The sequence below is a fragment of the Marmota monax genome, unplaced genomic scaffold (assembly GCF_021218885.2).
Source record: "Marmota monax isolate L192 unplaced genomic scaffold, Marmota_monax_Labrador192_F-V1.1 WCK01_AAM20220418_F8-fsc00199, whole genome shotgun sequence".
NCBI classification, from domain to species: Eukaryota; Metazoa; Chordata; class Mammalia; order Rodentia; family Sciuridae; genus Marmota; species Marmota monax.
The window spans coordinates 2,207,901-2,222,930 of NW_026694340.1; the positions used below are offsets into that span (position 1 = coordinate 2,207,901).

Below are 15,030 nucleotides of genomic sequence, written 5' to 3' on the forward strand. Positions count from 1 at the left end.
GGAGAGCCACATGGTTGAGGGGCTTGTTACAGATGTGTGATGTATGAGCTGCGCATGCAACAGACGCTCAATAAATTTGTGAGGATTGTATACTTGTTCTCACAGTGGGCGGGCAACCTGGAAGGAAGTTCCAGATTGACATAGAGATGGAGAATGGGGCAGAGAATGGGTCTTTGAGAATTCCTAATCTTGACGGTTCCCTGGGTTCCGAATGGCCCCAAGCTCTAAAAAACCCCCAGTTCAAAGCACAGGGCACAAAGGGCCTGGCGCCCAGACGCAGTTCACGCTAAGGCCGCGACTTGAAACCACACCCAAGTCCCAAGGCACCCTCACCCTACGCAAGTGGAAAAGAAACCTGGACACGGGATGACAATATCTTGGTGGAGGGAGAAAGCAGGGTCAGGAGTTTCCTTTAGGGTCCTGACATTACAGGAGAAGAGTGACAATCTTTAAGCTGCTCCGACGTCTCACTCAGGATTCACTCACGGAAAGCGAGCCCTTTAAGGCTGTGCCTAGTGGGTGCGTCCCGGCCTCTCCGGGGAGAGGAGGGGGCGGACCCAGACTACTCGGCCACGCCCCCGTCGGGGCCCGCCCCCGGAGTGCCCGCCCCGCCCCCGGCACTCAGCCGGCGGCGCCTTTGATGTTCCGACCCGCCCGCTCCGGGAGCCGCTCAGCCCCGCGCCCTTACCCGGCGCCCACAGCCCGCCCAGGCGGAGTCAGCCCGCGCTCCGCCCGCCGCGATCCGGGCTCGGAGGTCCAGACTCCGGGCTCGCCGCCTCCCGGGCCGGCTCCGCGCCCCGCACTCTCCGCGTCCCGCGCTCCCTGCGCCCCGGCGGGCGGAGGGCACCATGCCGCAGCTGGACTCCGGCGGGGGCGGCGCTGGCGGCGGCGACGACCTAGGAGCGCCCGACGAGCTGCTGGCCTTCCAGGACGAGGGCGAGGAGCAGGACAAGAGTCGCGACAGCGCCGCGGGCCCTGAGCGCGACCTGGCCGAGCTCAAGTCGTCGCTCGTGAATGAGTCCGAGGGCGCGGCCGAAGGCTCTGGGATCCCGGGTACCGGCGCCGGAGCACGCAGCGAGGCCGAGGTCGGGGCCGAGGTGAGCGTCTGCCCGCGCCCACTGTGTCGGGGTCGCCCCGCCTGGCGCCGGCGCGAGCTGACCAGCCCTCCCGCCTGCGGCCCTCCGGGTCTCCATCCTTCAGAGCCCTCCTCCCCGGCCCTGAGCCCCATGGTCCCCGCCGCCCCTCACGGCCCCTCTGGTTCTCCCTCTAGGCTCTGGGACGGGAGCACACTTCGCAGAGACTTTTCCCGGACAAACTTCCAGAGTCTCTGGAGGACGGTGAGTTTCTGCACGGCCTCTTCCTCGCGCTGAGGCCCTGGCCTCGATGGGGAAACAGCGAATCCAGGGGGTGCCTCCCCCGGCTGCTGCTCGGGGAGGGGATAGAAGCCAGGGCGGGGGGTGGGGGAGTGGGGGGCGGGTTTCCCGGGCGCTGCTGGGCTCGAGTCACTTCCGGTGCCCTGACCTTTATAGGAGTGAACAGACCCCCTCCACCTCCGCCTCCCCTCTTGCCCAGGTGACTGACTAATCCCCAGCCTTGAGGAGAAAGCGTTGGCCAAGGTTCCTTGGCTGGAGGACTGAGTGGGGGTTCTATTCGGGGCCGCCAGGGGAAGGCCTGGATTCGGGGTCTTCCCACAAAACTTGGCACTGAAGACACCCGCATCCCGTTCCCTAGCAAGTCACAAACAAGGAGACCCCTTGGCAATTCTTATTTTTTCTCTCAAGAGCAGACTGCCTTCAGCCCCAGCAGCTGCCTGGGCTGGTATCTGACCCAGCTGTGGTTTTTCCAGGCCTGAAGGCCCCGGGGTGCTCCAGCGGCATGTACAAAGAGACTGTCTATTCCGCCTTCAATCTGCTCATGCACTACCCACCCGCCTCAGGAGCAGGGCAGCATCCCCAGCCGCAGCCTCCACTGGTAAGTGACCCCAGCAGCCAGTGTCCCTAGCGCTTTCTTCTTCCTTTGACCAGGTAGGTGAGGCATGGGCAAGAAGTGACTTTTGCCTAGAAGAAATAGGTATGTGAGCATTCTGTGGTTGTCTTTTTTCCTCGTACACAACCAGTGGGATCTGAACCCAAGAGGAGAACTCTAGGGGGAGGAAGGAGGGCCTGCCTTGGATCATCCCCTGCCCTGGAGCTATTATTGGCTTTTGTCTTCCTAGCACACTCATAAGCAGGTGCAGGCCTGGTCCTTGTGCTGCATGATGCTGGGGTGAACAACTTTTGAGCTGAGATCACCTTCCTCTAGAGGTTGGTGTGTTTAATGTGATTTGAGCTCAGAGCTCTGCAGTTAGCTTTCTCCTGGGAAGCCCTGAGCCTGGGTTCAGGGATGGGCAGAAAAATGAGACCTGATGGGATCTTCTGGTTGTGCAGAAGAAAGGTTCTCCACTATGTGTCCTTACTGGCATGAGTGTGCCTGTGCCAAAGGAGGACCCTACACACCAGGTGAGTTCTGAGGAGGCATACTTGGTCTCTTACCTGCTAAGAAAGGTTTGCAGAGATGTACTGCAAATCAGTGGTATCAGTAAGGGACCAGCTCAGTGAATTGTGAGTTAAATCCTTTAAGTACCTAGAGCTCTGAAAAGATTTCATGATCATTACAAACCATGCTTTTTTCCATCGGTCCAGATAAAGGGTGAAGAGCCTATTTGGAGTGCTTTTAAAGCTGCATTTAAAAAAAAAAATCACATTAATATTTCAGACAGTCCCCAGTTGACCCAAGTTAGAGATGAGGGTGCATGGAAGGCTTGGGGAGGTCTGTGGTAGGTTGATATTGGGTGCAAATGTAAACCCAGCGCATGGGGCCACAGGCAGGGTCCACCCAGAAGGAGGACAGGATGACTGTGAGGCTGGTTCAGATCAGGAGTGAGGAAGGAGGTTCTGAGAGCTATTTCCTGTTAAAGCTGGTGAGAGGTGAGAAGACAGATGCAGGCTGCTCTCCAGAAGCTCAGACCTAAAAACCTGGTAGACAGCTGACTTGAGAAATGAAATCTTTGCCCTCTGGACCCCTTCTCATCTCTGTACACCAAGCACGTTAGCTATTGAGAAGTCTGCTTGACTTCTCTGCTCTGTGATATAAAGGGTAATTCTCTTCTTTCCAGGTCTATGAGGGAGGGGGCTTCTTCCCCACCCTGCTACCTGATGAAGTCATGTCCCCATAGCCGTGCATCCTGCAGGAACAGTTGCTTTTTTGGATTCCCTGCAAGGTGTAAACTCTTTGATTTGGGGCCAGTTGACATAACCCACCATTTCCAGTCACTGGCATGCATTGATTGGACTGGGGCTATGGTCACCATAGTAACTATGACTGGACAAGAGGCCTAGGCCCCAGTCCTGGCTGGGCTAGCTCCCAGGACTCCATGGCAGAGCAGAGGGAAGGCAGTGGTTCCTCTTACAGTGTGAGCAAGTGGCAGGAGAGTATCCAGAGCAGGAAGGGCTTCATTTTGCTATAAGGGTGTGGGTCATGAGACCATTTGGTGTCCTTTGGTTTACACTGGTCAAAGAGTAGGCAGAAGGTGGACTCCCACAGTCAGGATCAGCACCACTCACCTGGCTTGGGACATATGTTTTTCAGCTTCCAGTCTTTTCCCAAGCTGTGGCAGATGCTTGTCTATGCACTGCACCCTCCTCCCCACCCAGCTGCTGCCCCCACTCCTAGTTTCTGGGAACATGGGAGGACAGGCTCTGGCACTGAATTTCTGTGTCCTGGCCTCAGCTGCTCTTTGGGGCTGGGGACAAGGACAGAGGCAGGGACCTATGTTAGAGTGACATAGGGTGAGGAAATGTACATGAATATAGGGGATCCTGTTTTAAGCAAACTTGATAGTTATAACACATAGCAAATAAAAGTAGTTGTTTGAATTATGCAGAAAATTGTATGGACACTTCAAATATGGTTGGGTTTTACAAAGCAAAAGAGATTGGCTTCATATCTTTGGAGCATATTTATCATCCAATTCAAAGTTCATATGTCTGGCCGGGTGTGGTGGTACATGCCTGTAATCCCAGTGACTGAGGAGGCTGAGGCAGTAGTATCACAGTTTGAGGCCAACTTCATCAACTTAGTGAGGCCCTCAGTAACAGTGAGACTCTGTCTCAAAAGAAAAATAAAAATGGCCGGGGATGTGGCTCAGTGGTAAATGCCTCTGGTTCAGTCCCCAGTACCAAACAAACAAATAAACAAAAAAGAGTTAATGTGTCTGGAGTCAGGAAAAAGTCTTCTGTAATTGGTTGGGAGCTCTAGAAAGGGCCCTGAGGAAAAACTGTCATGGGAGTTTTTCCAAAGCTGGTCTTTATCAAGCCCATCTGTGGGGGACAGACTACCAAATATGCTACCAAGCCCTGTTAGCAAGTCTTAGAATTAGGTCTTCTCATCCTTTGTCCAGCCTCTCTGAGGACATGTAGGTGGTCAAAAATTTTGCTCAAGGGGCTGGGGTTATAACTTAATAGCAGAGCGCTTGCCTAGCATGTATGAGGCACTGGGTTCAATCTTCAGTACCACATATGAATAAATAAAATAAATGTCCATTGAAATCTAAAAAAAAATTTTAAATAATTGTGCTCAAACCGGGTACAGTGGCACATGCCTGTCATCCCAGTGGCTCAGGAAGCTGAGGCAGAAAGATCGTGAGTTCAAAGCCAACCTCAGCAAAAGTGAGGTGCGTGCTAAGCAACTCAGTGAGACCCTATCTCCAATATAAAATCGGGTTGGGATGTGGTACAGTGATCAAGTGCCCCTAAATTCAATTCCTGGTACCCCAAAAACAAACAAAAATTGTGCTCAGGATCTAAGATGTTCAAGATGAATTGCTGGATTTCCATAGATAGCAGGGCAAACCCACACCAGAGACCATCTCCACTCACGTGTGGGAGGGATGTTCATGTGGCCACCACGTCTGAAGGCCTCTAAACAAGCAGACTTAAACCTTGCCAGGAGCCAAAAGTCTGACTGACAACCAGTTGCCATGGGGCAGAGAGACACTTTTTTCCAAAAAAAAAGTTGCTTTTTGGTATTTGGTTTCTTTGAAGCTTTGTTTGGGGAAGGGGGAAGTTAAGTCAAAGCTTTTTCCATGCAAGTTGTTTGCCAGGCATCTAACATAGGCTTGCAGGCAGTTACTGGCCTAGATCATAACTGTTGTTTCTTTGTGTGTGTGTGTGTGTGTGTGTGTGTGTTTTCTTCTCAGTTCTGAGACCTGTAATGGGGTAGGAGTGGAGAGGTAGGGTAGTGAGCTGGTCCTGAGCCAGACTCTGGGGGGATTCTGAAATTAACATAATAAGGCAGCATTCCCAAGGGAAATTCAGGCGATTAGATGTACAAGACCACCAGTCTGGTTCTATCCAAAAAGGATATGAGGAAGCGTTGCTCTGTGGCCCTTTCTACAGGCCCCTCTTGGAGTCTGTGGCCTGGAAGGATTCTGAGCCTTTTGCTCAGAATTGACAGATCCATAGAAACAGAAAGTGGTTTGCCAGGAGCTGAGAGAAGGAAGAGTGGGAAGTGACTGCCAATGGGCATGGGATTTCTCTTTGGGGTGACGAATACACTCTGGAATTAGATGGTGGTGGCAGTTGCAACTTTGTGAATATACGAAAAATCGCTGAATTATACATTTTAAAATAGTGCATTTTATGGAATGTGAATTACATCTCAATGACAAAAAAAAAAAAAGTTGTGGCTTTTGACTGTTGCAGAGGCTTAGGCCACACTCCCTGTCCCTGATCCCATAGTTATCCTAGTACCTGGGCATCCTTCCAGCCCGGGGATCAAGTGGCAGCTTTAGTGTGAGGGGCACAAGGGAAATGGTGGACTTATGTGTGGGGCCCTGGCCATAGGGCTCACCACTGAGTCCCAGGATTGAGGGCCTAGTGAGGACCATGGGAACAAGCCCTGAGGGAGCAAGAGGAGAGGGTTATGAGCAAGACCTGACTCTAGCAGAGGAAGGAAGTGCTGTTGATAACGGTCCCCCATCTGGGGAGCTGTGCAGAGAGAAGGTGTAGGAACACCACCCAGCCCTCTGCCCTAACAGAGGGGCACAGTGGGCTTGCTCTGGGATATTAGTGGCAGTTGAGCACCAGCCCAGGTTGGAGTGAGGATTGTGAGAATGGAGTCTGGTACCAGGTTGCTACCAGGTTCTGGGAACCCAAAACAGAACCAGGCTCAGTCCCAAGAGTGCCCAGCTGAGCTGAGAGCACAGATTAATAAATCCAGACAGGATTTATTCTGTCTGGAGAAGTACTGTCAAGTAGGCCTAGCTGAGGGGTCTGGACAGAGCTTGCCTGCTTGGGCTGTGAACCAGGATCCCCTGAGCAGCATGCTGAGGGCTGCAGGTTGTCTAACAGATAAAGCAGGGACTGGCATGCTCCTGGGTGCATCCTAGATCTTCCACTTCATCTATGAGCACCCCCAGCCCTCATTATTTCCCATCCAGATGGCACAGTAGCCTCTTCCAGGGTCCATCTGCATCCCTGTCACCCTAACCCACAGTCCAGACTCCATGTAGCAGCCAAGGGGTCCTTTAAAAACAAAATCAGATCACGTCTCTCACCTGATTAAACTTCAGGGCCTTCCCTATTAGTCTTGGAGGAAAGTCCAAATCACTTACCACAGCCTCAGTGCCTCATTACCTCCTTCCTCTCCCTCACAGCAGCCCCTCTAGCCTGATGGGTTTGATACCTGGCCAGCTCTTCCCACCTCAGGACCTTTACATTTGTTCCCTCAGCTTGCACTTCTCTTCCCCAGCTCTTGGCATAGGTGCCACCCACCTTCTTAATCCTCATTTGAGGTTTAATTCAGATAGTTGTCTCCTCCTCCGATCATTCAAGCGGGATCCTCCCTCATCCTGCCTCTGGGCCTTGGCTGCCTTGCCCACCCCGGCAGCTCTTCTGGATGATGTGGTTAGCATAGCTTTAACACACTCGCCATGCTTAGCCAAAGAGAGCTTGTCTGCAGAGGCATCCTGGACCTTGTTTCCTCCATTTTTGCAATGGGCTCATGAGCCTTCCTTATACTTTTTGGAGTGAGGACTAGCAGCTTTGCCAGAGAGATGCCCAGGGAGGTGCCAGCATGGCCTGGGCTGGGTGGGAACAGGCTTTGTCCATGATTTATCCCTTCTCCCTTGCTATCCTAGTTCTCATGGGACTATTGGTGGCTAGCAGGTTAGGCCCCATGTGGACTCCCATCTGGAGGGCTGTGTCTCCACTCTGGGCTACAGGGGTCTGAACCCTGGGACTGGGGACTCAGGTGTATGGGTCCCCTACTCCCTGCCTGACCTCATCCAGGGATTCTTCAGATGGGAAGTGTTATCCCTGGGGCCAGCATGGGAGCCAAAGCCACTTGCTCCATCCTGAGAATCCCTTTTCGCCACCCCAAAAGTTGATCTGAAAGAGACTCTCCTTCCTCATCCCTTTAAAGCCCTTATATAAGGTGTGAGGAATTGAGGCTATTTTGTAAGAATAAAAAGGGAGATGACCCTCATGGTCATTAGCCTGGAGCCACCCTTGGACCTTTGCTCACATGGTCACCCCTAAACGCACCCCCTTATTCTTGCTGTAATGCTTCCCCTGGTGTGTGGTGCAGGCTTCCAGCAATGCCCATGCACATCATCTTTATTCATAGCATCCCTCCTGTGGCTCCTGGCTCACTCACAGGCCACCTTCTTTATCAGGAGGATGAGGCTCTGGACAAACCACTCCTTAGTTTCTGTTTTGATTATTTTCCTGGAGCATAATACCCCCTGAGAACTATGGGGTCAAGAAGTAGGAAGAATCACAGTGTTCTGCAGCCCTGTTGCCCCTGTTCTTGGTGGGTTCCAAGCCTGCGACTGTTCCCCAGCCCTTGAAGTGCCTAAACATGACTGATACGGAGTCTTGTCTTTGTCGCTCTTCATTTAGTCTGTGGTGGATAGTGGGACCTCAGTTTGTTTTGAAGTGCATTTCTTTCCTGACTCAGAGGCTGTGTGGGATTAGCTGTGGGATCTGGACAGTCTGTAGACCCTCCTCTGCTGCTCCCAAGCTGGGACTGTGCTTCCACCCTACTGCTGCCTACAGTGGGCCAGGGAAGCCCCATAAAGGAGGCCTATCCTGCAGACCCTGGTGAGAGCCAGGCTTCCTGCTCCACCTTGTCCACAGGGGCAGGGAGGAACGGTTACAACTTTAGGGCAGCCTGCTGACCCCTTTGGAAGGGTAGGGCAAGCTAGCTCAGCAGAACAGAGGGGGCATTCCCAAGGCCCCGGGGCTGACAAAGAGCTCTGGGTCGGTTGCTAGGACCCAGTTCCCAGCTCTTCCTGGGTTCCAATGAGCTGATTTGAGCCAGCAAATGAGGATCTTCACACCGGTTCTGCCTACTTCCCCAGCTACAGAGACTTGGGTGTGAGGGGAATTAAAAGAGGGAGGGTAGAAGCCCAGCGACCTGGGAGTTTGAGTCCAGTATCAGCAACTTAGTGAGGCCCTAAGCAACTTAGCAAGACCCCCTGTCTCAAAAAAATAAAAAGGGCTGGGGATGTGGCTCAATGGTAGAGGTTTAATCCTCCATACTGAAAAAAAAAAAAAGGATTGAACATGGCCCCTCTGGGACTCTTGAGAACACAGTCCATCCCCTTCCTCTGCAAAAAGGGAGATTGAGTTGAGCTATAAGCAGGGATTCAGGGGTGCTTGTTGAAAATCACATAATTAGCCAGGCACGGTGGCACATGCCTGTATTCCCAGTGGCTCGAGAGGCTGAGGGAGGAGGATTGTGAGTTTAAAGCCAACATAAGAAAATTAGTGAGACCCTAAGTAACTCAGTGAGACCCTGTCTCTAAATAAAATAGAAAAAAGGGCTGGGATGTTGCTCAGTGATTAAGCACCCTGGTTTCAATCCCTGCTGCCAAAAAAAAAAAAAAAAAGAAAAAGAAAAGAAAAGAAAAAGAAAAATCACATAACCACTGAAGTCAGGTTGGGTCAGGGATGGGCCCAGAGCCTCCTTAGGGTCAAGGAGAGCCACAGCATCTCTGAGCCCCCTCCAGCTGCTGCGGTCCCAAAGCCATAAAGTCACACCCCCTCACACCTTGTGACTGGTGCTTCCTGCCACTGTGTACAAACAAGGCTCTGTTGGAGGAAACAGGTGTTTTATTAGGTCACAGGAGCACCCCCCACCCAACAGTACAGTACACAAATCCTCGAAGAACAACCTGTTTTCTGCAGGTGGAGACAGTGATGTCAGATTAGGGAAGGCTGCTTGTCAAGCCCTTTAGAGGAGTGGAGGGAGGGAAAGCATTTAGTCTACTACTGCATCTGCTACTCTGGCTGCGTGGCCCTGGGCAAGTTACTTTGCCCCTCTGGACCTTAGTTTCCTCATCTGAAAATGAGGCTAATGAGGGTTCCACCCTCCTTGGGTGACTGGCATGGCACAGTGTAAGTGGTGCCCACGTATAGGCTACTGCTGGAAGACTAACACTGCATAAAGAACTCAGAAGCTCCAGTGCTGCTGAAGCTCAGGCTGGACCAGAGCCCTCGTTGCTTTCCCTTCCCTGCCGAGAAGCCAGCTCCCCCAGGGGTCACCCTCAGCCTTCCTGGCCCTCAGGCATTTAGCTGGGCTCAGCCCAGAGCCTGCTGGAATCTTGAGTCCAAACTATTTATTGAGCCCCTTCTGTGTACCTGATCTGGTTCTGCACAAGGGGAGGCTATGCCTGCCCTCCCAGAGCTCAGTCCTGGCAAGGCAAGAGGACCCTCATTGGAGGACTCATGTCAGCCCTGAAGTACTGCTTGAGCTGGATATAGGACACAGAGGTGCAAGAGGAGCCATGGGAGCAGCTTAGGAAGCTTCCTGAGAGGAGTTTGTGCAGCCGATAGTGGGAGAACACTCTGGGTGGAAGCTGAGCAAAGCAGGAGAGAGGCAGAGATAAGTGTGTTCCTGATCCCTGAATGGCAGTCCCAAGCTCAGGGTCTAAGAGGGGCGTGAAGTGAGGCTAGAAAGGCTGTCACTAAGGCCACAGCATGTGAGCCGATGCCCAGCAGTGCTGGTTCCAAAACCTGGGAGAGACTGGAGGGCACATGCAGTGTGTTGGCATCCTGCAGGGCAGAGCGGTGTCCACTGCAGATGGGCTGAGTTGGACGTGGAGGGCCAGGGAGGCAGCTAGGGCAGGGTGCTGGGAGGGGCAGGGGTGATTGATTGGGGGAATGAGAGCAGAGCTAAGGGAGGGGTGGCTTTGGACTGGAGAGACTCAAAGTACTGGCTAATCAAGGCAAGAGTACCCCCTCATAGTGTAGTTGCCATTTTACTGTTAGTTCATTTGAGTCCAAGGGCTTGGTCCCCTGTTTACTTGGGGAGCCACACCCCAAAGGTCAGTGGCTTGCTTGCTTAGGCCCCTCAGGGTGCAGAGAGCACCTCTGCCCCCCATTTCCTCCAGCAGGGCTCCGAGATCATCAGGGTCTGGAGAGGATCTCGAGAACCCAGCATATTGTCAGCTGCCTCTTCAGACACTTAGCGGCTTCATCTCAAAGACCTGTCATGCTTGAGGTTTGGACCTGGGAAACCACCTCCCTCTCTTAAAAAGGTGTGGCCCGCATCAGCCCCATCCTGCAAGCAACCTTCTGCCTGGATGGTTTGTCCTGTCAGAGGTTTTGCACCTGCTCCCCTGCCCCTGGTCCAGCTAGAACATGGTTCTTCTCGTGGCTCAGTCCCCCAGTGGGTGGAGGGTGTCTGTCTTGCTGAATGGGGGACTAACCCTGGCGTGGGGCATAGCAAGGAGGGGTGTGAGCTTGGTGCTTCCCTGCAGGGAGGCTGTCCCACCCATGGAGATTGTCTGTTGAGCTGCACCCACAGACTTTGTTTCGGATCCCAGAGCAAGCCTGGTGACCCAGCCTGTGCTTCACAGCCAGAACTCCCTGGAGATCAGAGGAAGCAGACACACTGCCAAATAAGCTTCCTCCTGCCCCCCCTTCCTCTTCCTCCCTTTAAAACAGACAGCTCTCTCCAAGGGCAAGGGAGCTGTCTGGGCCCCACACTGTCTGCTTCCAGATGACATGTGTACAGCAGAGGCTCCAGGCATGGGTGGGCAGGACATGGCCCTGGGAAACAGGGGTGGGGGCTTGGGGATTAACTTGGTATGGCTTCCCCTACGCCACCATATCTGAGCTGGCCTGGTGCCAATGGTGGCAAATCACCCCTCCCCAAAAAATCCAGTTTTCCCATGGGAGCAGGGGACTTTGCTGGGGAAGGAAGCCACCTCCTCCCCTCTGTGTGACCTCTAGCAAATGGTTTCACCTCTCTAGGTCTCAGTTTCTTACCTTATAGTGGGTGGGCATTCCTGGCTACGGGGATTTCTGAGGTTCATAAGGTGGACTGGAGAGGCCTGCTGGTCACCTGCACCTCAGTTAGGGTTAGCTGGGCATTGCAGGGACTACACCAAGGCTAGCCTCGCAATCCTGTCACAGAGGCCATGCAGAGGGAGGGACAGGTGATGGGAGTCCATAGTGGGGATGCTGAGTAACTCCGACCTGGCTCTGGTGGCCATGGGCCCAGCCTCCTGGCCTGCTGGGCCGCCATCTGAAACGCATTACCAATGCTTTGTAAACTCCACATCATTTGGCCACATGAAAGCTTGGAACCTAAAAATAGCCACTCCCAGAGGACGACCCGCATTGGTGGAGCTCAGCTGACCTATGCACGCACACCCACCACCATGCCATCTCCCTTGCTGGGGAGCCCCGACTGGCAGGGCCACACCTACACACCCATTGTGGGCAGCCACTGCCTCAGGCTGCTTTATCAGGGCACAGATCTCACCCAACTGGTCAAGGCTCCAGCCCTTGAGGCCTCACCCAGAGTAGAATGTCTGGAAGAGTCAAGAGAAAGCTGCTGAGGGTGTGGTGGTAGCCTCAGGACCCTTCCCCAGACATGTCCGTGCCTGGAATGCCCATGGGAAGGAGATTCCTTAGAACGCTAGTTGAGGCACCCTACAGATGAGGACGTCGAGGCCCAGCAGCATTGAGGGAAGCATGGGAAAGGGGACCTTATACTTACCTGGCTACTGTCAGGTGGGGGACGGGAGGGCCACTGGCTGATATGCTGGTGAGAGAAGGGCAGGCCCTGCCTGGTCCCCTGGTGTCTGGTGGAGAGTCCGCAAGCAGGAGGGCCTCTAGGCTGCCAAGGCTGACTCTTTGCCCTGCTTTCTGTGGGTTCTCTCTCCCTATGTCTCTGTGACCAACTGCAAACCACTCTTTTCCCTAAAAATAAACATGCTTATGGGATTGGGGGAAGCTTTGTAGCTATCAAAGGAAATAATAGGGTGTTTAAGAAAATTACATTGCGTTTTAAATAACCAGCATGAAAGTCATTAAGTTTGAAGTTTCATTCAAATCAGATGGCTCTGTGGCTGGCTCAGTGGCCAGGCAGGCAGAAGGTGGGTGGGCCCTCAGATGCTAAGAGGCACCCTGTGGAGAGGGCTGTGGCTACAGCTAGATCTCTGCTGGATACAGCCGGGGTCCAAGGGAGCTGGCCAGTTGGTGTGTGCTTGGCTGTGGCAGCCACCCCAGAGCTTACTGGCAGGCTTTGAAGCAGTGTGCGGCCTTGGGGACCGCCCAGCTGTGGTGGGCAACCCTGTGGGTGGAGATATGTAAACAGATGGAGTGGGGAAAGTAGAGGCGGCCATGTTGAAGTGAGGACTTTCTGGGATGGTAATCTGGATCAGAAAGGGCTGGAGAGCATCCATAGGGCCCAGGCTTCATCTATTCCTTTCACCACTAGATTCTCAGAGCCTAGTACAGGCCTAGTTATTAGTAGGTGCTCAGTAAACAGCAGTTGAAAGAACCACAGTCACAATAACTTGTGTCTAGAACTTTCCCAGTGCCAGGCCTGTGCCAGAAGCTGAAAAAGTAACTACTGTTATTAGCCCTATTCTTCAGATGGGGAAACTGAGGCTCCAGAGAGGTTAAGAACATGCTAGAACCTTGAAGTCAGGATTTGGACTTGGGTCTCTTTTGCCCAAGGAGCCCATGCTCCTTGCTGCTCTGCTCCCTCTGCTCTAGCTTGTGTGTTGGTGAGAGCATTGCGGGCCAATGAGGTGAGTGTTAGTTAACCCATATACTGTTGGGTTTGTGAGCTGGTCCCTCTGGTCCCTCCTATTATGTGCCATTGGCTTTTCATTGCCCTCCTTGGGTGACCTCCTAGCTCTGAATCTGGTCAAGGCTCCCTTTCTTTCTGGGAGTCCTTACAGAACTGGGAGAGCTGCCTTTTTCAGTTGGGAGGCAGGATCCTGGGGCTTCTAGGAAAAAATGCAGTGTTTAAAAATGGCCTTTAAGATTGATTCAGGTTGGTACATGACAGAAGCATGGTTAGGAACTGCCTATCGTGGGTTCTTTCTTTTCTCCAGTTTTAGTCCTGACTCAGCCCAGAGCTTGCTGCTAGACCTCTCTGGGCCCAATCTCTTGCCTCCTTCTGTGCAGCCCAGTTTGGGCTAATGGGTTTCATAGGCCCTGAGTCACTGCAAATGGCTGGACTGAGGAAACAGAGGGAGTCCCAGGGCATGGCTGTGACACCCAGGGGAAAAGCTGCTTGGGAGCCAGAGCTGCTCTCAGCCTCACTGGGGTGTTTTGAGGGCAGATTCTTCTTACTGCCGCCTCCCACCCCCTAGTTCTGGCATCACAGGCCTGTCAGGAGCTCAGCAATCTGGTCCATGGTAATCAGGCTGCCGTCCAAAGGAAACCAAGGACCAGCAGCCCGGACCTGGCACAAATCTGGCTTTCCTAAAAAGTCTTTGTCTAGGGACATGCTTGCTTTTTCTTATTTTTTTTTCCTTTACTTTTAGTTTGTTTTTAACTAAGCACACATAAAAAATAATAGCCCACACAAATATTAACTCATCTCCCCTCACCACAACCCCATGAGGTGATGGACTGGAGACCAGAGCTGCCAGTGTGGAGAGACTTGCATCTTTTAAGTGCTGGAGGAAGGATTTGAACCCAGGCATGCTCCTGGTTCCTCCTATTATGTGCCATAGGAATCATGTAATTGAATTACATATAGCTGGGTCCTCTCGGCTCCCCGATCCCATTCCTTCCCACTCCTCACCCCAGGAGTTGGTATTTCACCCACTCCCCTATATCTACACACTGTTACACCAGGTGTGCATCTGGAAGAGTTGTTTGGTGTGGTTTGTGTGAAATCCCTAACTCAGCCTCATTAGTGGTGGTGCCTCAGATGGCCCCTAGGGTAGTTGGAGTAGTCCAGCCCCCCTCCCTCTGCTTGGGTGTGAGCCCCTTGAGTGAGAGGGGCTGGGGTGGCAGCATTCTGAGTCCAGAAACCTCCAGCTGCTTCTTTCCACACCTTGCCTTTCCCCCCTGTGGATAAACTGCTAGACTGAGTCCATTCAGAGCCCCAAGGGCCTTAACTGGCAGTAGCTGCAAGGGTTAGACCCAGGGAACTTCTAGATGTGGCCTCAGGGTAGAACTGTCCTCTTTGGGTAAGAGGCAGCTGAATAGTACATGCGACATGTAGACCCCTGTTTTGTTTTTGCTTGCTTTTTCTTATTTTTTTTTCTTTGCTTTTAGTTTGCTTTTAACTAAGCACACAAAAAAAATATTAGCCCACACAAATATTAAATCACCTCCCCTCACCACAACCCTATGAGGTGATGGACTGGAGACCAAAGCTGTCAGTGTGGAGAGACTTGCACCTTTTAAGTGCTGGAGGAAGGATGCGGGCTCTTGGATGGCAAGATGGAATTGGGGCAAGAAAGCAGAGTTGAGCCTGGGCAGATTTCCAAGTTTCTTCTCTCCCACCCTTGAGCCATTGCTGACCGTCCTCCTAAGCCCGTGCCTTTCTGGGTCTTGTTTGGACTTTCCTGGCTCTCAATCACAGGCATAAGTAAGCCCTGGTGAGAGCCTCCCCAGCTTCTAGCAGCTTCCCACCCATCGTCCGTCCGCATATAGAGTGGGAAGGCCACAGGCCCTCTGTAAGAGGGTAATTTAACCTCTCTTTACTTCACTCTCTTCATCTGCAAAA

General features: G+C 52.8%; 1 protein-coding gene across 6 annotated transcripts in view; it reads left to right on the plus strand.

Annotated features, from left to right (window-relative positions):
- The first annotated feature begins 677 nt into the window (after nucleotides 1-677).
- Tcf7 (transcription factor 7) overlaps nucleotides 678-15,030 on the plus strand; it is a 31,398-nt gene continuing 17,045 nt past the window's right edge. For 2 of the 6 annotated variants that reach the window (XM_046467584.2, XM_046467589.2), the window contains exons 1-3: nucleotides 680-1,097; nucleotides 1,271-1,337; nucleotides 1,847-1,971. In XM_046467584.2, the coding sequence (XP_046323540.1) occupies nucleotides 849-1,097; nucleotides 1,271-1,337; nucleotides 1,847-1,971 (441 nt within the window). In that variant the 5' untranslated portion in view covers nucleotides 680-848. Of the gene's footprint in view, nucleotides 1,098-1,270; nucleotides 1,338-1,846; nucleotides 1,972-15,030 lie in introns of all 6 variants that reach the window. The other 4 variants (XM_046467585.2, XM_046467588.2, XM_046467587.2 and 1 more) reach the window with 3 other exon arrangements.